The 23,572-nt window shown below is 38.2% G+C and overlaps 5 protein-coding genes across 7 annotated transcripts; 3 read left to right on the top strand and 2 right to left on the bottom strand.

Annotated features, from left to right (window-relative positions):
• Nucleotides 1-323: 323 nt before the first annotated feature.
• LOC107037508 (retinal rod rhodopsin-sensitive cGMP 3',5'-cyclic phosphodiesterase subunit delta) lies at nt 324-1,834 on the bottom strand. The gene is made up of 4 exons (XM_015256080.2): nt 1,574-1,834; nt 1,342-1,404; nt 587-844; nt 324-501 (listed from the first exon to the last, which is right to left on the bottom strand). The coding sequence occupies exons 1-4, from the start codon at nt 1,612-1,614 to the stop codon at nt 420-422; spliced, it is 444 nt and encodes a 147-aa protein (XP_015111566.1). The 5' UTR covers nt 1,615-1,834; the 3' UTR covers nt 324-419.
• A 1,130-nt stretch (nt 1,835-2,964) lies between these two features.
• Nucleotides 2,965-7,930, top strand: LOC107037489 (RING finger protein 207). Its single transcript, XM_015256056.1, has 6 exons — nt 2,965-2,990; nt 3,139-3,374; nt 3,779-3,927; nt 4,313-5,725; nt 5,944-6,330; nt 6,426-7,930. Exons 2-6 carry the CDS (start codon nt 3,178-3,180, stop codon nt 7,082-7,084), a joined length of 2,805 nt encoding a protein of 934 aa, XP_015111542.1. The 5' UTR covers nt 2,965-2,990; nt 3,139-3,177; the 3' UTR covers nt 7,085-7,930.
• Nucleotides 7,931-8,146: 216 nt separating this feature from the next.
• Nucleotides 8,147-18,763, bottom strand: LOC107037549 (poly(A) RNA polymerase, mitochondrial). 3 transcript variants are annotated; one of them, XM_015256167.2, is made up of 7 exons: nt 18,304-18,763; nt 12,185-12,300; nt 11,358-11,554; nt 10,059-10,289; nt 9,332-9,756; nt 8,856-9,076; nt 8,147-8,782 (listed from the first exon to the last, which is right to left on the bottom strand). In XM_015256167.2, the coding sequence occupies exons 1-7, from the start codon at nt 18,318-18,320 to the stop codon at nt 8,253-8,255; spliced, it is 1,737 nt and encodes a 578-aa protein (XP_015111653.1). In that variant the 5' UTR covers nt 18,321-18,763; the 3' UTR covers nt 8,147-8,252. The 3 variants fall into 3 exon arrangements, with proteins under 3 accessions (XP_015111653.1, XP_015111651.1, XP_015111652.1); XM_015256165.1 differs by lacking the exon at nt 18,304-18,763 and having other exon boundaries at nt 12,185-12,626; XM_015256166.1 differs by lacking the exon at nt 18,304-18,763 and having other exon boundaries at nt 11,358-11,548; nt 12,185-12,626.
• LOC107037551 (facilitated trehalose transporter Tret1) lies at nt 16,855-20,349 on the top strand. Its single transcript, XM_015256168.2, has 4 exons — nt 16,855-17,033; nt 17,977-18,054; nt 18,369-18,716; nt 19,047-20,349. The coding sequence occupies exons 2-4, from the start codon at nt 17,998-18,000 to the stop codon at nt 20,163-20,165; spliced, it is 1,524 nt and encodes a 507-aa protein (XP_015111654.1). The 5' UTR covers nt 16,855-17,033; nt 17,977-17,997; the 3' UTR covers nt 20,166-20,349.
• Nucleotides 20,350-21,732: 1,383 nt separating this feature from the next.
• LOC107037523 (dolichyldiphosphatase 1) lies at nt 21,733-23,548 on the top strand. Its single transcript, XM_015256113.1, has 5 exons — nt 21,733-21,857; nt 22,075-22,175; nt 22,508-22,686; nt 22,764-22,991; nt 23,367-23,548. Exons 1-5 carry the CDS (start codon nt 21,740-21,742, stop codon nt 23,494-23,496), a joined length of 756 nt encoding a protein of 251 aa, XP_015111599.1. The 5' UTR covers nt 21,733-21,739; the 3' UTR covers nt 23,497-23,548.
• Nucleotides 23,549-23,572: the final 24 nt, after the last annotated feature.

Raw genomic sequence — 23,572 nt, 5'->3', positions numbered from 1 at the left:
GGGGGGGGGGGGGTATTACTCGATCTCAAAGAAAGATAACAGGACATTTATTTTTGAGGCCACTTTTATTGGGAATGTAATCAGTTACGAAAACGATTTTTTTTTGTAATTGAGAAAACTTCCATGGGAAATTCTATTTATTTGTTTACTCATTTTCCTAATTAATTTGATCATCATCAATAGAAATCATGGATTTTAAGAGGATGTAATTGTCTTTTATCAATTTCTCGGTCAATATATCATAATGGGAATATTTTTGTTTTTTTTTGCTCGTTGGGAATTCAATACTATGCTATTCTGCTGTAAAATGAATTGCAAAAATCTTTCGTTGTGGAATGATTTATTTGTAAAATATTCATAAAATCGTGCTGAGACTAGCGTCTTTTCATCAAAAATAAATTAATAGAGACTGGAAAACTCTAAACGTAAAATAATCTAACTCGACTGGTGGATACCAAGAGATCATCGTCGAAGAATTTCGTCTCGATGACGACATTTCCACTGCACAAAAGAAAAATAAATGAATTTGGTGAAAATTTTCATTGATATAACTCATTCATCTGAAGGGTGAATCATTCAAACTTACTTTAAGACATTTGCAGGCATCATTTGACTCTCAGGAGCTGCTTGGATGAGGCTCTGCCAGGTGTTTGTGCTGTTAGGTATGACGAAACCAAACTCGAAAAACCACTCCTCCAGGCATCGTCCCTTGAACAAGACTTTCTGCTCCAGTCTGAATCTCTCCAATGGCTCCACGGAACTGAAGTTTATCTCTCGTGATACTTCACGACATCTGAGGATTTTCTTTGGTACTCTAGCTTCATGCTCTACATCTGGAATTGATCTAATGAGACAATAAAATATGAAATTGGAAGAATTAGTCAACGAGGATGACGTTGTGAATGGCGAAGTTGAATAGACTTCCTTAATAATTAAAATCTCTTGAGAAAAATGTGCGATTGGGATAAATCAGGTCTCATCTTGAAGCGTCAAAGAATACCTTGAAAATGTTTAATCAGTTTAAATCTCCATAATTGTCTTCACAGAAAAAGTCTGAAATTTTCCACTAAATCTCAAATAAAAATCAATGGATCCCTCATTAAAATTCTGCTTCACAATAAATTCATCAGATTATCCCTTTAATTATCGATCCCTGAAGGAAATGTCAAGATATTCCGCACGTCTTGATATTACCTCCAAAAATTAAAAAGTTTTTGAAATTTCCTTGTAAAATCCCTCGTGCATCAAGATAAATACATCAACAAATAAAATAAAATAGTGCCAGTGAAAAACAATCCCTCTGACTGCTCATGAACAGGTTAAGTGCATTATCGTACTCACAAATCTTCGTTCCCCTGCCACAAAATTTTTCCATTGTCGGCATCCCGCAGATTCATCCAATTACTGATTAAAAAACATGTAAAAAATTAAGGAAAACCTGCAATTATCTCGTTTTTTTCCACTAATTTCCTTCAGCCAGAGCTATTCCATCCAACAAATGACACTTGGAATCGATTATTACACTAGAACAACAGAATCGAACGCTTTGGAATCATTTTTGAAAAAAGGATACACTTGGAAGCCTTTGAGGATGTCATCGCTTCGTGAAGGCATTTTTCACAACCCAATAAATCACCCTATTTCAATAATTTCGTGGATTCTTCTTCATTCATATGTACAATTTTCCCTGAGAAACGGGTGAATACAAACAAATGGTCCGTAGCGCCAATCATCGGGTACTAAAATGCCCGGGAAATTTCGAATCCAACACCATAAAAACTGAATTAAAAATTGAATAAAATCTACTTGGAACAAAATTAACAAAACCCTGAGATTATATTCGTCATTAATTTCGGATGAAAAGTAAACAAGATAATTTCATTACATCTGAAATTAAAAAGAACGGAAAGATGCTGATTGACGGATTATTATTTATTCCCTTTTCTTTAGATTGATGATTCGTATTATTTTTTTCAATAGATGAATTTTATATAAAACCTCGACAGATTGAAATTTTGGTTAAAGGTTTATCTTTAAATCAACAACGGAATTAAGAGATCACTGAAATGCAGAGAAAACGAGAAATAAAATGAAAATAGAAATAAATTAAAGTGATTAATAATTTCAATAAGTGTTGAGAAAATACGAAGTGGTAGCCAGGTATGGAGGCCGCCATCTTGCTTGGATACCCCCTTTCGTCGAGTAAGGAGCTTCAAAGATGGCGGCACCCCCACCTCGAATTTTCAGAAATTTATTAAAATTATTTCTCGTCTTTGGATCACCCTGAACTCGCTTCATCCGGTTTCAACAGAATGAACTATCGTTTTCAGCCAACTTTTATATTTTTCCATCCCCTTTTCACTGAGAATTCATGGCGCAGAGTTTTCCTCGCATTTTATTACTTCTTTATTTACTTCCGAGCCCCCCGAACCTTTCTATTAAAAAAACTCAACAAGATAAAACTAAAAACTGAATGCTCTGGAATTTTCAAAAGAGATCCCTCGAAAAAAAGGAAAATCCGCCTCCAGGAATGTTTTCATAAACGTTATTATGCTCCTTTCAATTCGGTAAATGTTTACATCCATTGACCCATTCCCCAGGTCATGCATAACGTCATCGCATGCCCTCTCTCCCCTGCACCCCGATAGACTCAAAGAAAAGGGGGAAAGAAGTATTATGCGGAGAATAGAAAAAAAATCCAACCCAACATGGCTAGAAAACCGCAGGATCCACTGCCATTGGTTGCAGTACACTGTGACGTATTTTACCTCGACTATTCTCACCACTTGGCACATGCGTAAAACCTACCCCTGAAAACGAGATCCTTAGAGCCAGCCCACCCAAGCTGCACGCAAGTGGAAAAGCCCTCGAAGTGGTCGGGCGACTTTGGCTTGTGACTCGTTCCACGATGAAACGATAAACAATTAATTAATCAAATAATCCGGTGGGGGTGGTGGTGGGGGTGGAGGTGTCTGTGGGGGGTGACAAGGGTACGTAGAACAAGAAGAGAGGATGAAGAAGAATCATCAATTCATCTCGTTTTTTCAATTTTATTTTTTCTACTCTGCGATTTGACATTTTCTTCATTGTCTTTTTTCATCGTGAGATATTTCCAAATGAATTTTTTGATGATTGCAGATTGTGAAATGAATTGACAGTGAATAGAGAAGTTACAGGATGGCGAGCGCAGGGACAGGTGCGACTGGCGACGGGGTAGACGGCGATGGAACTTCAGGAATGAGAAACCCATTGATCTGCGGAGTTTGTCAGGATTATTACACCGAGCCCTGTCTGCTGTCTTGTTTTCATACTTTTTGTGCGAGATGTCTGAGGAATACGCAGATTGATGGCAAGATCACTTGTCCCATATGCGGGTGAGGATTTTATCTCTGAGCTTTCAGACATGAAATTATTTAATTTCTAAAAATCTAGCGAATTCGATAGAAAATTCCGTTTAATTTCTATTGGAAAATCTATTTTTTTTTAAATTATTTTATTGAAGGATTCCACAGCTTCACTGCACGATTTTTTTTTTAGAGAAAACGGTCGGTAGAAACTATTTTATAGAAAAAAGTAGTACCTAGTTTTATTTTTCCTCTCTTTTCATTAGACAAGTCAAATAGGAAAGCTTTGAAAATTTGAATCGAAGAATTTCTGCAGAAAATATTGAACAATCAAAGCTCTTTGAGATTAATTTATTCACCAGAATTTTTTGAAATGTCATGCTGTATTTTCCATTTGACTTCGTGCTGCGCTGGAATGTGGGTGGAATTCCTAGACAAATGACACAGCTCAAGGAAGGCAGCCAGCTGCCACCCGCCGACCAATTGATGCGACAATTGATTGAGATAGCAAACTCGGAGAACCCAGCGTGCGCAAATTGCGACAAAAGAGACAAAACGACAATGTTTTTTTGCACTACTTGTGGTGAGTTTTTGTTAGGTACAAAACAATGGGAACTTGAATGAATACACGAAGAAGTTGACAATGGGAAATGCATTTAGTGGTGGAGGAGTAATAGAGCAATAGAGTGAAAAGCGAAAGGACCTCTTGAAATTTATCTGGCCACTAAACAATAGAATTCGAATGATTTTAGTCTCATTTTCAAGATAAAGGAAGGAGAATACGTTGAATTTAACTTTACTAACTCTCGAGTTAGTTGAGACTGATGGAATATGAAAATAAATTGTAACAGCAAAACAGTAAATTGAGTCAAAGTCAATCTAAATTAATAAATTTTTTATCCATTTCAACATAGACTCCAAGAGATAGCAAATAGCGGGGAATTAAAATGGCTAGTGTTTGATTTCAGGCCAGGCCCTCTGTACCCACTGTCGAGAGCACACCCACCGGGCCAAGATGTTCTCCACCCACGAGGTAATTCACATGAGCAAATGCTCCAAAGACACTCAGCGTCGCTGCGCCACCCACGGAGAACTCTACATAATGTACAGCCAGAGTACAAAATCCATGCTGTGCGCCACTTGCTTCCGCGACACCCCAGCAGACGCCAGGATGCACTGCGTGGACATCGACACAGCTTGGCAGCAGGCCTCCAAGAAGATGGAGAAAGCCGCCAACTCCATCTGCGAGATTCAAGCTGGTGTGCGTGACGGTGTACTAGCCCTAAAATCTCAGCTTGACGAACTCAAGCACAGCCTTGAAAGCGAGAAGCGATCGTTGAACGCCTACTGCCAGGTGATGCAGGAGACAATCGGCAAAAGTCACTCGTCGATAATCTCCGAGCTCCAACGGCAATTCGAGAGTAAAGACCGCATGGTGAGATCCCAACTGATAAATCTAGGATCAGCCTTGCCAGTCCTGCAAATGCACCTGATGCTGTGCACTGTCTTCACCAGTGGTGCCACCAAGTACCAATTTCTCGAGCTAGCCCACCCGATGCTGGAGAGGCTGGGGAGAGTGGCACAGTTGGGCCATCCGTCCAGACCCTCACTCATATCAGCCCACCTCAAGATGAATTATCGCGCCGAATTCGCAAGGTCACTGCAGTCTTTTCTGGCCCAATCACAGGGGCACAAGGACTCTCTCTATGACTCTCACACACACGGCACCAATCACAATGACCAGGGCCACTTGCTCCAGAGCTCGAAGACACCCCCCAGGAGCCAAAAATCGGGGGGACCCGACAGTGGCCCCTTCTCCAGCCACTGCCGCAACTTCGACTCTCAACTGAAGGATCTGAGTCAACAGTTGATCACCGTTAAGGAGAGACTGGGGGAATTGCACAGGGATGTCGCCATGTTGAGGAGGGCAAACACTCCGCCGTTGGGCTCTAGGTACGAGCATGTGACGAGGGACTGTCGGCTGCTTGAGCAGCAGCTGGAGCACCACCAGATCGAGCTCGAGAGACTGAGGAATATCTTCGATGCACTGTGGGAGGAGCAGCTCTGCAAAATTCATATCGAGAAGGAGATTTTCCATTCGCAGATGAATGATATTCTTACGCTGAGGGGGGAGGTGAAGCAGCTGCAGAGTCTTACGCAGCAGTTGGAGCCCTTTGTCAAGTCCTTTTCAGCGGGAATAACGGCCGGAGAGATGAGCTCGGCTGCTGCCGATGCTGCTGGCCATCAACATCTCCAGGCGTTGTTGGATCACTTCACGAGGATGCAGATGCAAGACCCACAGGGACAGGGATCGGTGCCGACCAAGGATTGCAGGCATGGCAAGACTGGAGGAGTTGCTGACAATATTCTCTATGTGAAAGGTTTGACAACTACTTGGAAGTCGGAGATATTTCCTATTTGAACGGAGGAATTTTCACATTCATTTTTTTCATCATCAAAGGAGAGACTCCTGTAGAAAAAGTTGCATAAAAAGAAGAAAATCTCCTGATTTTCCATCAAATTCACTACTCTTTTTTATTAATTTTTTCTTTTTTAATTTTATTTCGTGCGTGTTGTCATCGCAGTGATAATTTTTCAGAATCCAAAGAGGTGCCGCCAGCAAGAAGTCGTACACCATCAGGTGGTGTTGGAGCCCTCCTGGACTCTGGAGGTAATATAATTGTCTACGGCACTGCCAAATCATCAGAAGCGAAGCGCGGTGTATTGAGTCAATTGATCGAGAAAGCACGGACGAGGGAGGATAGGAAGAAGTCACCGGGTCGGGAGGACGGTGGTCGCGACAGGAGTCAAACGAGACGATCAAGAAAGTCACCTGACCAGGCTAAACCCAAGACACCACCTGGCCAGGCATCAAGTAGCAAGGTGAGGTCTTTATACAGAACGTTAAAGGACACCTGTGGCGACATCATAGATCACGGCGACAAAATGGCTGATTCTCATCAACAACAGCAAGCCCATTCGACAGGTGAATTGCATGATATTTGACATGGTAGTGTCTATGACTATGACTAAATATTAGCAAGGAGTATAATTCACTGATGATTGGGCTTTATCTTCAAGGTGCTGCGGAAGAAAGTGAGTACCAACGAATATCGGAGGCTTCGACTCTCGGTGAAGCTAAAAAATCAAGGGTACAGGCCCAGATTCACGCTGTGCCACAAGAAGAACCGAAACTTCAGTCTCAACAATCGAAATCCCAGACATTGCCAACGAGTTCGTCGACATCCATTCAAAAATCAGTCAAGGTTTATCCGGCCAGTGACTCTGAGGATGTTTTTTATAGTGGTGATAAGTCTGCGTCATCGGATGGAAGACGAAGGAGACGAGCTAGTTGTGACAGTCTCTCAACAACAGGCTCTGGCAACAGCAGAAGATCGAGCATTGCTGAGGGAACAATTGGTGGACCAATGAGCCAAGACACTAGGAAAACATTGCTTGTATTGATCGGACCAACACCCAAGTCCAAGTCAACAGCTAGTCTTGTACAGAAACAACGGTCTTGGGAGACATTTCCCCGTCCCAAGAGCAAAAGATCGTCAGCAGCTGTTGCTGCTGCCGAAGCCAGTGCAACTGGTCTTGGACCATTGAAGAAAGCTGACAGCTTCGAGGGCCACGAGGAGGCTGTTAGGACTCTCGTTGCTGCGGTACAAGAGACCAGGGTTCAGAGGCATCATCATGCACATCACCATAGGCATCATCGTAAAAGCAAAACAAATTGAGTTTGTTGATTGTTTATTTCATCATTTTCATTAGAGCTTTCTCATCGCCTCATCTGTTTAAGATGATTTGTCCAAAAATTGGCCTTTACCTCTGGAATCACTTTGTCCTCTCTTTTTATCACATCACATTCCTGCTGTAATAAATCGGAATGATAAATTATGTTCCAATCCATGTAAAAAAAAAATGCTGCCCATTGAGGATGAAAAATACGAAGGAATTCGTCGTGAAGATTGATGAAGCACTTAGAGCCTTCCAATAGTTATTCATTATAGAAAAGCTAGTATAAAGAAAAAAAATGTAGTTAACTTGATGGATTAAATCGAAACGTTAATCAAACAGAAACAAAAATGGCCGTTTATTATGAGATTAATTACGAGACGAAGGAAAGATGATTATGAGCTAGTAAATTGACACTGCCAACAACGGTAAATAACGAATTTAAATTAATTGAATCAATGGAAAATAGATCCAAAATAATGATAAACATTGAACGACCGTTATTATCGAAGAATCTATATTTAAATTGGTATTAAGGGATGTGGTCCTGAGTTCATACTCATCTGTGTCTGGATATTTGAGCCTAATAGCCACGCCGACAGACGTATGGGCAATTACGTTTTAATGAATGGACGACAAATTGAATTGAATATTTCCCAACGTGTGGTATCACGTTGCTAATGCTCATTGTACGTTATTATATATATATATATACTGTGGTTTAAGCACTTGATGGAGAAAAATGATAAGATACGTAATATTGAAGAACTATAAAATCGATGATGGTATTGTTGGAATATTATTATGGGATGGAAATAAAAATATTGAACCATGCACCTTGTTTCTCATGTGTAGAGTAATAGAGTAATTCCTGGAAAGTTTAATAAAAAATAAAACGAACGAAAATTGCGCCGTCGAAATACTCCAAGCTGCAGTGCAAAATTTCTTTGTAAACAAAATGCTGTTTACACATAATTCAATTGGTAAGAGTATTAGTCCAGTAATCTGAAGGCTGTGAGTTGAAATTTCATCTGGGTATTACAATTTCATTACAACAACTTTAGTAAGTAATTAAACGTATCGAATTTATTTACAAAACTCACAGAATCCTCCCGTGATAATTCACTTACATAAAATAATAAATTATCATTTGATATTTTTCGGATCCAGTCACCTGCGTCTCGCCCTCTCCTTCTTCCACTGATTACTCCTCGGCATTTCATCATTTAATTTGTCAACACTTTCATCCCGAAATAACTCAGCGATTCTCACTTTTTTATTATTATTATTATTATTATTACCCCTCCCCAGGATGGAGTACTTCTTCTGCGGTCGTTTCTCCGCGAAAATGTCCAGAATTCCCCTGTTATTTCCCTCGAATCCCTCTTCAAACAGCATCGCAGCATTCTTCACAGCATTTATGAACCTCATGACTTCCGGAGGAGTCACGTTTTTACTGACATTCAGAGCCTTCTCCAACGGATTACAGATGAATAATGGAGATGTATCCGGTTTGTACAGACTCGTGCCCTCTCCAAGGCATATTGCCTTCGTTGAGAAATCGAAAACCGCATAAAAGTTATAAAAATCACACAATAACGACTCGAGAGAGTCCTCCGAGTTGACTGATGGAATCATCTTTGGATCTCTTATAAATGTACAATCGATACAGGTCTCGGTCAGACGAACATCTGAAGACCCTGAAATAACAATGGAGTAGTGAAAATAATAAACTCATCATAAATAATGAAGTCTCCTATCAGTTGTACTCACTCGCAAGATTCCTCATCGTATTTATAGAAGGCAGTATCTTCTTATGCTGAAGGAAGAACATAACTAGTAATGTGAGAGAAAAATTTGTGATCCACCCCCCAGGATTGACATTGGTGATTCCCACTGAAGTCGCCCACTGTCTTATGGTGAATACTAAGGGCCTTACTCGGACATCATGTTCTCCGAAAATATACAACAGTTCTGACATGTAGACAGCAGACCTAGAATCGATGACTCTCATAACTCTCATTCTATTCATTAAGGTGTGTCTGTTGTACCGTCTTCAATGGTCAATATCGCCGAGGCAAATGATACGATTCAGATGAGTCACATCTCATTTTGAAGATTGAAAAAATATCTTGAAAGTAAAAAAAAAGTAGGGAAATTTCATATCTGCAGTTCTCGAGTTATTGAAGATTAAAGGCGGTTTGTTTCTTCTCGTAATTTTATTTTTAACGAATTATGCGATAACTCACATGTTCGTCATGCTGAGGTCGCACTCTAGACCTGTTAAACTATGATCATATTTTATAATTGGCACCCTCGCATGCAAAATCCTCCTGACATTCCTGATACCAGGTATGAAGTACTGCATAACGTTGGAGATGACTTCCATTGATTTTTGCGTCTGTGCTCTTTCATCAGGGAGAGATGATTTCGTTTGAAAGACAAATCTACTAGCTATTTTCTCTTGTTTTTCACTGTCTAGGGTCATAACTAAATCCAGATCACAGCCACTTTTTCCGAATCCATTGACAGATGACCCAAATGGCAGGACAATTGTGTTTGGGAATAAACTAGAGAAACTGATCTCCATTTGGAGGGCTGTCATGAATCTGAGGCGTGTGGAGACATCGTCTAGCTGCCACATGTTGTGAAGGAGTTCCATTTGTTTGGAAATCTATTTGAATGCATCAACTGCTTGATTATTGTCCCAATAACACTTCTAAAACCACTTGTTTCCGAAATAATTGGGCAGTTATGGAATGAAAATGTCCATCCTACACGAATATTCGGTCGGAAACACGAGCCAGATTAAGAAAACTCGTCGTTATGATAATGAGCGATCAATATACGTTCGTTCCATAAGTTGTAATTATTTGTAGACGTGCAACCATTCTCGATTTATTCAGGGTTTCATACTGATTTTTCCTATTACTGAATATGAAAAATGGGTGAGAATTAGAACTTAATTTGACTTACAGAATGTGCGGACATGAGCTCTTGATGTATTTTCTCCTCACTGGGTCTGTCTCCAGTGGCAACAACCGGTGGTGGTATATCAACCGTCTCTTTCTTGGATTTTCTCGGGACATTTCTGAACCAGAGCATGTAGGAATACGTAGGAATGGAGTCTTGATGGTTGATGTGTGTGGCAGCAGCCAATACTGCCTTGTGACTCTCAAGGTCTTTGAATTCGACTAGAAAAAAATGCTGGAAAATACTTGTAGTTAATGTTTTGTGTTTAAATCATATTTTCTTCAGTTTTTGTTTACATTTCATTCCATTTGTAGATTTTGAATCATATAAGGTAAATGACCCTACGCTCGTCTAGCTAAGGTGAACACATTATTAGTCCAGTATTTCTATCGAAATGAGCGTGAAGATGCGACCTTCAGAATTGGAATTTATTTATATTAATTATGATAATTACTATTTTTGAATAAATAATCGTCGATGAATGTGAACAGTCCCATGTCCCTACACTCGTTCAGGTGTCCCCATGCTCGTTTGACACATGTCCCTATTCTCGTCTCGTGATTTGAGTGATATGGAAAGGTTATATCCGAACTAATTACATCGCATGTTGATTTTGTGATAAAACAACATTTAAAAAAATCTCGATGCACAAAATTATATTTTCATTGGACAGTCCAACCTTTTAAATGATTTTTTCATCCGTTTAGTCCGTTACCAGTTGACAGTTGGGTGCAAAACGAGCGTAGGATCGATGCCATTTTCATTGTGCCTATTCTTTTAATTGGCAATATTTCAGAGAAATATCCGGATATTACTATAATTTATGCATTTTTATTAAATTTTCAACTATTCGAAACCTTAGCCAAGGGATTTTTAATTCCATTTTACTATTGCAACGGAGATATCAATGTTTTAAAATTGCGAGTTTCTTAACTTGTGGCTTAAGAATTAACTCTGTCGTAGCACGAGTTGATGTGAATGTGATTTTTCTCTCTTATTATTCAATAAATCACTCTGCATTGGTGTCTATAACTTTTCTCATTAACTAAAATAATAACTCCAATCGTACTTCACTCTTAATAGACCCTTGGGACTATGAAAATGATTGAAATATCATAGCTGGCAGGATCTGAACGAGCGTAGGGACAAAGACGGGCATAGGTACATTTACCTTAATTGGATGAAAAATTCACTAGAAAAATTTTCAGTAGAAGTTCAGTGAAAATCCAACAGAATTATCTGTAGAATTCGCTAGGTTTTTCATTGAAATTTGTTCGTCTATTCGAAGTAGAAGATACTCACTATATTTTTAGAAACAATATAGTGGTGCATGCTGTTGATGGGCCCAAATTCAACGCAGTACGAGTACAAGTCATTGTAAGAATTTGGTGATTGTACTTGGATGATGACAGTCCTCTTGGATTCTCTCCTACGAGTCCACAAGAATTTATCGAATACTTCGACCGATGGCTCTAGGTCATCGCCGCTCCCCTCTTCACCTTGGAAAGATCCTCACTATTAATTATCTCGTGATCAATGTCACAATGGGAATAATTAAAAAATTTAACCCTGGAGGCATTTATCGACGAATGATTCCAGGGCAAATGTCTCTTGGGATTTGCTCCAAGAACATGCATGTTCATGAACATACACGGGGATGACTGGATTAATTTATTACCAAGTTTGATTTTTGAGAAGATACATTGATCTTTCTCAGATCCAAAATATCTCGAGAATTAGTGAATTTAGAAGAAACTGAAAATGACTTTTTTGCAGATGAGAAAATTTTCCACGAAAAAATTTCTCCTAGAATTAGTAATTATCAAGATAATTAGAAAATTGTGCTCGTTTTTCAATGATCAATTCCTTGCGTTAATTAATTTTCTAAATTGAAAGAAATGCATGAATCTATTGCAAAACAACAATGAAGAAATTTCAACATTCGTTTCGAGTCTTTATCGAAGGCTCGGGCCGGTTGGAAGGTGAAAGCAGCCCTTTGTGGTGACAAAATACATTGAAACATTCATTTATTGATTGTTTTCTACTGAAAAGATTTGAAATTCCCCGGAAACATTAGTCCCTAATGATTAATAAAATAAGTAAATAGGAGAGAATGCGATGATAAATACCTTGTTTACCACAAAATTTTGAGGTTGGAATGATCGTTCGAACACTACTGGTTGTTATCCTCCGACATTCCCCAAAAAAACTCGAATTGTCCAAGAGTGATGACGATTTTGGCAGTCTACACTGATGAGATGACAAATTAGAACAAAAGTTTATCCTGAATAATGATTTATTCGCTGTTGCACGAGCGAACAGCGCCATTGTGCGGGAGATGAGGGTGTCTCTCCCCACGTGTAGAATCCCACGAGTGTCTCCCGAAATTCATCGGGAATTGCCGGAAATTGAATTGAGTGAAAATGGAACGAGTGCATTTTTCCATTTGGATTGTTCTTGAATTATCTCATTGATGAATAATTTTGGGAGAAAATATCAAAAGAGTTTTTTTGTTGGAAATTTTGTCAGCTACAAAAAAGGTTTGTGACATTTTTACGTAAAATCACTCGTTCTTCAGATATTTTGATGGAAAACAAAAACATAATTTTTTCAACTCTGCAATTTTTGAAAATTACAGGCGAAATTACAAAACTAGAAAAAATTCGAAAAGTTTTAATTATTCATTAATGAGAAGAGGATGTTAAAAAAAAAGTATTTTTTCCCTCGTAAAAAAATTGCTTGACAATTTTCTAAATTAGATATGTAAACAACAGAGCAATTAAAAATTTTCCGCGTATCTTCAGCAAATTACGAAGGAGTCTCCAAATACGATATATCGAAACCTAATAACACCTCTCACATGCTCCGTAAAAAAAATGTATTGTAAAATACAAAAATTAAATAAAATTCCCCGTTTTTACGAAATTACCGCGAATTTAGTTGTGAATTAAATATGAATTCTCATCTCATCGCGGATAATTACCCGTCATTACCCCGTCTTTCTCTACCGCATCCTCACTGATTCACCCGATAGACAGATAAAACTATTCTAATGTCCTGCGTGCGATAGAGCTAACGACACGAGAGTTAGACGCGTTAGAAGAACAACGTAACAACAACCTCTGAATGCCGGCAGTGGTCATTGCCAAGGTTCTTCATAAACCACGTAAAATTGCGTAATTCAATGCTTTACATCAATCAGCTATCACTATGATTATTTTATCGTTACGTTACTAATGCAATAGACTCTTCACTTATTTGTAAATAAGTTTTTATGCAAGCTAATGATTCACCTGATTTCATCGAAAAATTATGCTTCATTATTTTACGAGTGCAAAGGGAATGATTAGTAATTAGTATATTTCGTCATTAGGCCGAAAAAAACTTTTGGCTGCAATCATATTCGTCAGAAAAAATTTTTTTGGCCGTATGACGAACAATATTTTTTGTCATAACGGCCATAGGCAGAGATCCGTGAAACGCTGCCTTACGGCCGGAATGACAAAAAAAATTACTTTGAAAACCAGAAACAACTAGAAGCATAAGCTTAAATGAAAAAATCCTGACTTTGAACCAATTCCACCAGACTTCCTTTAATATTGATGAGCAAAACTAGTTTATCACCTGTTCCTCAATCATGAACAGCCACCGGAGTCGAAAATACTGACGCAAATCGTTGATCAATAAATTACGATTTTTTCATTGATTGTATAATCAATAAAATTGCTGAAAAAAAATTAATTTTCATCGACGATGACGAATCAGAGTGCAGCAAACGTCCTTCCCCCTGACTCTTGTTGACTGAGGTAACAACAAACGTGTAATTATGATGCAACCATTATCGTCCGACGACTCTTATCAGTTGAAGCGATTGGTATGGCAATTAATTGCCATGCCAATCGGAAGCAGAGATTGCATTTGTCTTCCTCTCGTCCGCCCGTCGGCCCGCCCCCTCTCCCGGTTCTCATGATGCACTTCACGTACAGTTTGAAATTATTTTAACAAGGACAATCGGAAAAATATCCCCACTTCATTCAGATTGAGTGGAAAAAAAATATTTTTCAATTGTCTCTGGAGACTTCCATCAATTTATCTTGAGGAAAAAAATAATCTCGTTATTTGTTGGGGGGAGGATTAAGTGTGGAAACCTCTGGAAGGATTGGCAAACTAATCAATTATTTGATTGGATGAGTGCAAATTTTCTTTCCCGAATTTAGTTCGTGTTTCTATACAGCATTTGCTGTTGAGAAATTTTCTGTAGAAATTCCTCGGCTGAAATTTTCCAAGTTCTTTTCTGTGATTTGTTCAATGAAGAGGGAAGAAGAATGGCGTGAAAAAAACTCTGAAAATTCCTATTGAGGAATTCCTATAGAAAATATTTCAATAGAATAAGTTGTATAGAAACATGGAATTCTCCTGATTTTTTTTATGGAAGAGTATAATACTCTATTTTTCTTTTCTTTTCATTAAAAAAAAAACAAACAAAAAATATAAAATTGTAGCCGAGGAATTTGTATAGGAATTCCTGAATAGAATCATTCTAATCGTCCCATTAGATCACAAGATAGTGATGAACCTTGAAGAATGTCAATACAATTTGAATACGATAAAGACCAAGAAAAAACAATGCTCGTCATTTCTCGAAATGGATTTTCCATTTAGACATAAAAATTCAATACCTTTCCTAATATTCGAGCCGGAAAAGCAAAAAAATGATGCAAAACAGGCAAAACGGAAATTGAGGAAGTTTCCTTCCACTGTTCATTCTGAATTAATCTCCCCCTCGCCTCGCCGCTCCTCCTTTGCGGGTTTTTTTCAGCGTGCTGGCTGTTTCTTATTGTACAAATCTCCCTAGAATTTTCCATACACAAGCAGGAAAATAGAATCCACTTATTCAATGCTCACGGTTCGCTAAATCGTAACACAGGAGACGAATGAGGCAAGCCAATGTAATCTGAGCGATGAATATTTTTTTCAATTTTTTGACAACTTTTATTTATAATATTTTTTAAAATTAAAAGTCTTCGTTCAGTTAACATAACTTTGTTGAACAGAAATTTTTAAAAAATGAAAAAATGAGGGAATCAAAGCAAATATTATTCTTCATTTCAATTGAATTTTAAGTATTATTAATTAATTAATTAATTTCATATTCATGAATTCATTATTTGTTTAAATTTCTTAGTGCAAAAATTTCAATAAAATGAATAAAAAAAATGAATTTTCACTTCTATTAAAAGCAAAGTCATGTTTCATTCCAATTTCATAATCTCTGATTGCGAAAATAAATTACCATTCGAAGGATAAATCCCGACAGGCTCGATAAATTTGACATTCCGGAAACGAATCAAGCATCATAAAGAATATCTTCCGTTCTACTAATCCGTTTCAGGGATCCTTGGCTGGGGAATAACTTTCATTGAAGGTTGATTCAGTCATCGCCGAATGGCAAGGAGAGGATTACGAGATTAAAAAAAATGATAGAGGGCAGCAACCGATCAACACGTCGTTAGAATCTTTTTACCCCGGGGCGATCGCGAAACTGTTCCGCCTCAACGGTATTTTAATATCGGAGAAAATAACAAGGAACAGATCCTGGATTTTTTTCTTTTATTTTTTTCATCAGGGAGTCAATCCTTCAGAAGGAGAGATCCGGGTAAACAATGGTCATGATCGTGATGGGAATTAGCAGTCATATCAGTAATAATGAGAGACTGCCGGGGAAGGGGAGAGGGCGATGGAAATCATTTAGTAATGATGTCTTGGAAATGTTGTGTACGTTATGTGACTCGTTGAAGTTGTTTTTGAGAATCGCTGGGGGAGGTTTAACTTGTGCAAAGAGAATGTATGAAAAAAGTTCATAGAAAAATCTAGCAAATTCGCTAGGCAATTCTATGGAGAATAACATCTAGACCTGAAAAATTAGATGACAAAATCACCACTAACTTTCTAGATTAAATGATCTTTGATATTTTTTCCTAAAATCTTGTCTTCTCAGGACGAACTGTATCACGGCTAACCACTTGGTTACTGAATCTACTGCCACATAATTCTCAACTACTCAATTCTTATAAAAGTTTGTCACCCAAAGGATTTTTACTGAGTTCAAAGTACGAAGTGGAAACAACGAAACTGCGATTAAAGGTGGATATAAAATTTTCGAAATAACATTTTGAGATCATCTCTTTACTGCAAGGAATCATTCATCAGGCCACAATTCGTATTTGAATTTGAATTATCAGAATGTGAATGAAGCTATTGAAATCGTCAGCACTTGATGTTATTAATCTAAACCCTTCCTTTTTAATTATTGATACGGTTGACGCTGAAATTTGTCCAGACTCCAGGAACGTTTTTGTCTTTTTGTAATTCTTCCTCAAGCCTTGTACATTATCTGATTCTCTCAAGCCTCTTGCTCTACTCAACTTTGTTGGTAACAAAGTATCTTATAATTGATTTTATTTTCCCAAAATTTATCAAATCGCTCAGACTATCTTGAACAATTTTACCTCCACAACACATAAAAATTACTTCTGGAATTAAAAGTTTGACTGTAATGAAATAGCCGAGCTGAAGAATGAAAAACAAGAATACTAAATAAATGAAAAATAAAGAAATTATTTCTACAAATCATCATGACTTCCAACATCGCCTCCCTGTAATAAGAGTTTTCCTATTGCACGAATTCGCAAACCAGCGCCAAACATTTTACATCTCTTCCCTTTTCATCTCGACGAAACTCACTGAGTGTATATAAGTCCACAGACCTGCAGCGATTCTTCTCAGTTAGACTCGAAAACTCATACACTACACGTGATTGCTATTTTTTCATCATCCGAACTATTGGATAACATCGTCATAGAAATGTGAATGAAGTTTAGAATTTCTAGTTTGGTAAATTGAACAGAGGAAGAAATATCGAAATATTTGATATCGTGATATCAAATATTTTTTGGATTCTCCAGTAGGTTCTCACTGGTAAGTAGTTTGCATTACTATTATGTTATCCCTGAATATCAGAGCTCATAGGCAATTCGAAACGGATATACAATATTTGACCTCGGTTAAACGATCGAATTACAATGGAATCATGTTGCGAAATTGGTGATTATGAGTGGTGTTACATTTTTTATGTATGTATATCTATTTAAATATTGTTATTCCATGTGATGAATGAGAAATCTTTTGGGGATGAGCTGATAGTGAAGTGGTGGAACGTAACGGAATCGCCTAATTTTTCGAATTTTCCCTATGTAAAGTATTCAATTATCTCGATAATAAGTGGTTTCAAGAGAAAATGTTAAGACATTTTTTGTAGAAAATTTCAATAGCTACAAAAAATTTTTTTGTTGCTGTCTTCTACATCTAGTCGTTCTCCAGATATTCCGAATGTAACGTAAATACATTTTAGTCAAATTAAATTCAAGTGAAAATTCAACTCGACAATGAATTCGTCTAATTATCACGTTAATTAACGCCCCTAGCGAAAAACCTTGGAGAACATTTTTGGTGGGAAATTTCGCCGGCTGCAAAAAAGTTTTTGTCACATTTCCTCCTAAAACCCATCCCTTCTCGCGCTAACCAAAGACTAATGAAGAGTGTCCCAATTATCACAATCGAATGACAAATAAAAAATTGTTGCAAATCCCCCATTGTCAACCGGAAATGTTGTTAGTGCCAAAGTAAGACACGTGATATTGTCTCGTGACTCCTGAATCCGTTAGTCATCGTCCCTTAAACAGTTTGAGGCCCTGCTGTAATCGCCGCTATCATTCAATTGAAACATTTGATCGGATGCGTTGATGTGTGATTCGCATTTGATGTCACTTTACAACACCAATGATTATCTATTCAACTGCTTAATGCCTATGTAAATATAATTGAATCAGGCTAATTTTCTTCCCTCTAATTTTTTCCGCAGGGTCTGCCAATTGGGAAAGCAATGTTGAATCAATTCAAATTCTGGTGGAAAACGTTCAAGTCTACAGATGCCAGAGGTGTAAGTTGCTACCAATTTGCGCGTTTTAGGAATCTTTTTTTTTTTTCATTTGTATAAGGACAAGTTAATGGGGAGAGACAAGCGAAAGTATCAGAAGAGTCAAGCGTGAGAGGTGAGCGACTCTGCTCTAACTCTAAGGACCTGATTTATTCTTCCGTTTGACCCTTAAGGTCGTTCGCCTCGCCTCTCCCATTTGACCCTTGATCCACGCCCCCTAGGAATGCGCAGACAAATTAAATTTGTACTCACCTTCGCACCAAACACATCTGACCCTGCACACGATGAATAATACAATGGATGTTTATCTCATCTAGGTGATAGCGAGTTTAGCAGCGCATTCAGGTCAGATATCCCTCGGACTGTCGCAAGGTTTCAGTGCTGTGTTGATACCAAAATTACTCGAATCAAATTTGACAAGTATAATCGAGGCGTCATGGATAGCGTCATTGGGTGTAATATCGAACCCACTTGGTGCACTCATCGCTGGTTCGACGGCCGAGTGTTTCGGGAGGAGAGCAACTATAGCCCTGGCCACACTGCCTCACGCAGCTGGATGGTTGTTCATAGCACTGTCAACGAATATATCGATGCTCTACATCGGAAGATTTATCAGTGGTATCGGCGCGGGAATGGCTAATGCGCTTTATCTATACGTCACAGAGGTAATTATTGCCAACATCAGGATTTGGAAATTAATTGGTAATAAGGGTATCAGTCCAGTAATTTGAAGGTTGTGGATTCAAAGCCAAAATGAAAAACAAAATGGAATCCTTAGGGAACTGAAAATTAAATTCAAATCCTGACACACCATATTATATCGGTTATTCAATAATTGAAAAGAGTAATAATACTTCTTATTCGAATACAATATATTAGTATTGATTTCATTGAGGAAGGATATTTTTCATGTTCATAATGGATATTCCAACAGCAGATTTCTCTTCATCCACTCAACCCATCCAATTGTAAAAGCTCAATTCAATTATTCTCAGATCGCAGCACCAGGTCAACGGGCCTGGCTGGCCTCCTGCGGCCCTGTCCTAGTCTCCGTGGGTGTTCTCTGCAGCTACGCCCTAGGTGCCCTGACCACCTGGCAGTGCACGGCAGCCATCAGCATAGCCCCAGCCATTCTCTCCCTAGGCCTAACCCGCCTCATCCCGGAGAGTCCAGCCTGGCTGGCCCGGAAAGGACGCCTCCCCGAGGCCCAAGAGTCCCTCCTCTGGTTGCGAGGGCCCGGAATAGTCTGTGACAACGAGTACCGAGAGCTCTGCGGAGTTGCCTCAGTCGAACATCGAAAGGACGAACAAGTCAATTTACCGGCGGCCATTTTGCATCCCAATCTCTGGAAGCCATTTCTCATACTCTTCGTGTTCTTCGCTCTCCAGCAAATGTCGGGAATCTACATAATTCTGTTCTACACTGTCAATGTTCTCAAAGATATCGGTGGTGATATTGACGAGTACGCGGTGAGTGTTGGCATCGGCGTCGTCCGGCTACTTGCCGCCATTTTGGGGGCAATTTGCGCCGGCCATTTTGATCGCACAACTCTCGCCTGCACGAGCGCCATTGGAATGGCCGTCTCGGCACTGTCAGTTACTATATCAACGGCAAGAGTCATTCACACAGGAATTATTCCAAAATGGATACCCATCATCTGCATTGGCAGCCATGTTGGCTTCTCTATGATCGGTTACTTGACCCTTCCCTGGGTCATGACATCTGAGCTCTATCCTTTGAGGTTCAGAGGGGTCATGGGGGGACTCACCACGGGAATTGCTCAAATCATGACATTTACCGCTGTCAAAACCTATCCGGAGATCAATAATCTCATTGGGATACAGCTGGTCATGTTGGTCTTCGGGGTTGCCAGTATATTTGGCGCCATATTCTCACTGACCATCCTGCCGGAGACGAGGGGTCGCAGCTTGGAGGAGATTGAGAGGCGGTTCTCCCTCAATTTCAATTATTCCTGTGCCAGTGATGTTAAGGTCTTCTTCGTTGGAAAGTTCGGGAGGATTCAGGACAAGTCCTTGAGGCGGGGTAGCGACAATCCAGCCTTTGAACATGATGAGGAAGAGAGGAGAAAGGGGGGTGGAGATAGTTGTGTTTAGGATGAGTTTAACATTATACTATTTCAGCCCACCGATCAGTATTATATGGCTATTGTTAAGTTGTGATTAAGTGTTTTTATACGTCTTTTACGGTAATAAATTTTTTGTAATGAAAAATTATGAGTTTATTTTGTGTCATCAGTTATATACGGGGAAAACTATGCGGCCATGAATTCTCATCAGTCAATAAGGACATGTGATGTCATAATCCTGTAACCCTCATAGCTAGACATCATTTTATTGAAAATATTTATTTATAATTCTATGGGGAAGGATATCGGCCAGCTAGAACGCGATGTAGTATTCAGGTGAGAAACGAAATATTTGTTTTACTCAACACAATCCTTGCAAATGTCACAATCCTTCTACCACAACACTGATCTCTATATAACTGGATAGCCGATCCCTATGGCAGCCAGTGAGTTTATTAGAGAGGTACCCAGCGCCTCCGGATAGTAGTCAGCGAACTAAGATTCTCTCTAGTGCGCATGTCCGTGTCAGCTGCAGGTAGTGGGGCAGTGGTAAATTTACCGAGAGCATTGGGAAATATTATAGGATATTTTACCGTGTAGGACATCCAGAATAACAGACGAACTTTTGTTAATAATCAGTGAAAACTGACATTGTCTATAAACGCGAAAGGTAGCCGAAGCATGGAGGAATATCGAAATTAGTACAATTGTTATTAATATTGTATTATTAATGAATTGTCTAATCGTTAATAATTGAAAAAATTGAATTTTTAAAAGCTACAAAGAATCGCCAAAGAATGTTATTAGATTTTTTTAATCGTAATTTTTTGCTGGATTTAATTGACGTTTTAGGTTTTTCAAAAAATCAATTTTGAAAAATCAGGATTTAACCCACTGTCCTATGTCAAAGTCCATAACTTTGTGTAGAGCAAGATTGAAATCGAAATTTTTGACTCAAAATATGAAAAAAAACAAGAAATTTTTTGACACATGATACAATATGAATGACCGTTTTTTAAACAATATCCATTATTTATTTATAAAACGGAGATGTTTGAAAAGAAAATAATATGTTGAAAAATGTAATTTGAATGATGCTGATTGTGTATGAATTTTTTATAAATTTTCTCACTTAATTTAATGGAAAAATTTAATAATTGAAAATCTCGACATCTATAGTGTGGTCAGTATGAACTTGTAGTCTACTGATGAGCTACTTTAAGGAAATTAATGTATTCAGGAAATTGGGAAACTCAAAATAAATATTCAACTGAATTTATTCGTTCGAAATTTTTTTGTATTTATTAAACTATAATACACCTAGACTGATCGGAATTTATTGATTGAGTATACTATACTAATTTTACCTTTTTCAATTATTATTTACAATTTGGGACGGAGAATGTTTCCACGGCAATTTTCCGAGTACGTGGCCCCCACTGCGGCGCGCATGCGCACGACGTCATCTTTAGTACCTGAGCTACTATACGGCAGCGCTGGCTGACACTTCAATTCGCCTCACTTTGAGAGTGGTGGGAGTATAGAGAGTATAGGTAATGCGCGTGCGCATATAGGCTTTAACCAGTAGGCGCGCATCACAATATGGCGTCACACGAGGACAAGTTTATTGACAGTATTGAGGAGAATTTAATAATCAACAATAACATAGACAATGCAAAATGGATACCATTGTCACTGACGCTTGTCGAGTACCCCAAAGGTTGTTAATTCATTAATTAATTCGTGCTTTCATCGATTGTTTTTGTAGATTTATTAGGATTTACCGAGAGTATGAACAAGCTGGTTATTGCATATTGAGAATGTTTCGATCACTCACAGACTCTTCAATTTTTCAGAATTCTTGAGACGGTTTCATTTGAAATTTAACGCAGGTTTCAGGGTTTCATTCATCATTTCAGTATTTTTTTGGTTTTTAGGAGACCTCGTAGGGTTTTTTTTGGCGCTTATAAGTCTGATGCCATTCGCTATTATTGCGGGATTTATCACCCTCATCCTATTCAGGAGGGATTTACATACAGTAAGGAAAAATATTCATTCAATGGCTTTTATTTTAGTAGAATTGCTGAACATAAAAATACCAGTGGATTTTTTAAATTGAATAAATTGATTTTACCATTAAATTAATTGAATTAATAACAAAATAACTTTAAAGCCGGAATGAATTATCTTTCGAAAGTTATCTCGATTGTTTTTCCATCCTCATAATCTAAAATATATTTCCATGAAATTTTATATCACGCAGCAATTTCTACAAATTATGTATAAATGAAAAAACCTAGGATCACTCCAATTTCACTCTGCCAATGTCGCTTCACTTTATCTCATTGAAAAATTTTCCATTAATTCCAGATTTTTTATTTCATCGGTATTATAATTAACGACATCGTTGGATTAATCCTGAAGCACACGATAAAAGAAGCAAGACCAATGAGACGAGATGTGGTATATGTTGAATATGGTATGCCCTCGGCACATGCCCAGTTCATGTGGTTTTTCGCTGCATATACGACAGTGTTTGTGTGTATCAGGTGATGACTGACATTCAGCGGAACATTTGAACGTCTTTTCACGATTGTAAGTGTGAAATTAATGGTTTTTGGTACAGGATGCATCATAACAGCAACAGTACAGTCTCTGAGAAGCTTTGGAGATGGGCGATAATAGGGGGATGTCTGTCGATGGCATCACTCGTGACCTACAGTAGAATTTACCTGCATTATCACACTATTTCACAAATCCTGTGGGGAATGATGATCGGTATTACTATGGGGATTGTTTGGTTCTCCATAACTCATCTAGTCTTCACACCATATTTTCCTGTTATCGTGACATGGTGAGTTGGAAATAACGACTTTACAAAGTTCATCTTTGTATATTGAATCATTTCAAAATGACATGGTTAAAATTTCCATTTGAATAAAGATGATAAACATAATGAAACAACAATTTTTGGGAATAAACTGGAGAAATTATTCTCCATTTGAAGGGCTGTCATGAATCTGAGGCGTGTGGACATCGTCTAGCGATCGCATGTTGTGGAGGAGTTTCATTTGTTTGGAAATCTATTTGAATGCATCAACTGCTTGATTATTGTCACTAAAATCACTTGTTTTCGGGATAAATGATAAAAATGTCCATTCTAATTTCATTGCTTCATCAATTCACTGATGAATCGATACAATACGCTAATTACTTCAATTTTTCACAGGAAGACATCTGAATACTTGCTTCTACGTGATACAACTCTAATTCCAAATGTCTTATGGTTTGAATACACGAATATTCGAACGGAAACACGTGCCAGATCAAGAAAACTCGTCTCCATGAAGTCTCAATGACGTCTAATGGTCTCACAATGGTCTGATACCAAATAAAAACAAATTAATTTCATACTTCTATTTAATTCGACTGAAC

This window comes from Diachasma alloeum, unplaced genomic scaffold (assembly GCF_001412515.2).
Source record: "Diachasma alloeum isolate Michigan unplaced genomic scaffold, Dall2.0 Dall_scaffold_00255, whole genome shotgun sequence".
In the NCBI taxonomy this organism is placed as follows: Eukaryota; Metazoa; Arthropoda; class Insecta; order Hymenoptera; family Braconidae; genus Diachasma; species Diachasma alloeum.
This window is presented reverse-complemented; position numbering and strand designations above follow the sequence as displayed.

What these genes read in the sequence shown, in the direction of transcription:
- LOC107037508 (XM_015256080.2), bottom strand. Translation starts at nt 1,614, where the DNA reads ATGCCTTCACGAAGCGATGACATCCTCAAAGGCTTCCAAGT. An exon ending in ATCCTCAAAGGCTTCCAAGT is followed by an intron (nt 1,405 to 1,573) that starts GTATCCTTTTTT and finishes TTTTTTAATCAG; the next exon opens with TAATTGGATGAATCTGCGGG. An exon ending in TGGCAGGGGAACGAAGATTT is followed by an intron (nt 845 to 1,341) that starts GTGAGTACGATA and finishes TTGTCTCATTAG; the next exon opens with ATCAATTCCAGATGTAGAGC.
- LOC107037489 (XM_015256056.1), top strand. Translation starts at nt 3,178, where the DNA reads ATGGCGAGCGCAGGGACAGGTGCGACTGGCGACGGGGTAGACGGCGAT. An exon ending in CAATATTCTCTATGTGAAAG is followed by an intron (nt 5,726 to 5,943) that starts GTTTGACAACTA and finishes ATAATTTTTCAG; the next exon opens with AATCCAAAGAGGTGCCGCCA. An exon ending in ACAGCAAGCCCATTCGACAG is followed by an intron (nt 6,331 to 6,425) that starts GTGAATTGCATG and finishes TTTATCTTCAAG; the next exon opens with GTGCTGCGGAAGAAAGTGAG.
- LOC107037549 (XM_015256165.1), bottom strand. Translation starts at nt 12,383, where the DNA reads ATGGCGCTGTTCGCTCGTGCAACAGCGAATAAATCATTATTCAGGATA. An exon ending in AAAATTTTGTGGTAAACAAG is followed by an intron (nt 11,555 to 12,184) that starts GTATTTATCATC and finishes GATCTTTCCAAG; the next exon opens with GTGAAGAGGGGAGCGGCGAT. An exon ending in ATATTGTTTCTAAAAATATA is followed by an intron (nt 10,290 to 11,357) that starts GTGAGTATCTTC and finishes AGTATTTTCCAG; the next exon opens with CATTTTTTTCTAGTCGAATT.
- LOC107037551 (XM_015256168.2), top strand. Translation starts at nt 17,998, where the DNA reads ATGTTGAATCAATTCAAATTCTGGTGGAAAACGTTCAAGTCTACAGAT. An exon ending in AGTCTACAGATGCCAGAGGT is followed by an intron (nt 18,055 to 18,368) that starts GTAAGTTGCTAC and finishes TATCTCATCTAG; the next exon opens with GTGATAGCGAGTTTAGCAGC. An exon ending in TTTATCTATACGTCACAGAG is followed by an intron (nt 18,717 to 19,046) that starts GTAATTATTGCC and finishes AATTATTCTCAG; the next exon opens with ATCGCAGCACCAGGTCAACG.
- LOC107037523 (XM_015256113.1), top strand. Translation starts at nt 21,740, where the DNA reads ATGGCGTCACACGAGGACAAGTTTATTGACAGTATTGAGGAGAATTTA. An exon ending in TCAGGAGGGATTTACATACA is followed by an intron (nt 22,176 to 22,507) that starts GTAAGGAAAAAT and finishes CATTAATTCCAG; the next exon opens with ATTTTTTATTTCATCGGTAT. An exon ending in TTTCCTGTTATCGTGACATG is followed by an intron (nt 22,992 to 23,366) that starts GTGAGTTGGAAA and finishes AATTTTTCACAG; the next exon opens with GAAGACATCTGAATACTTGC.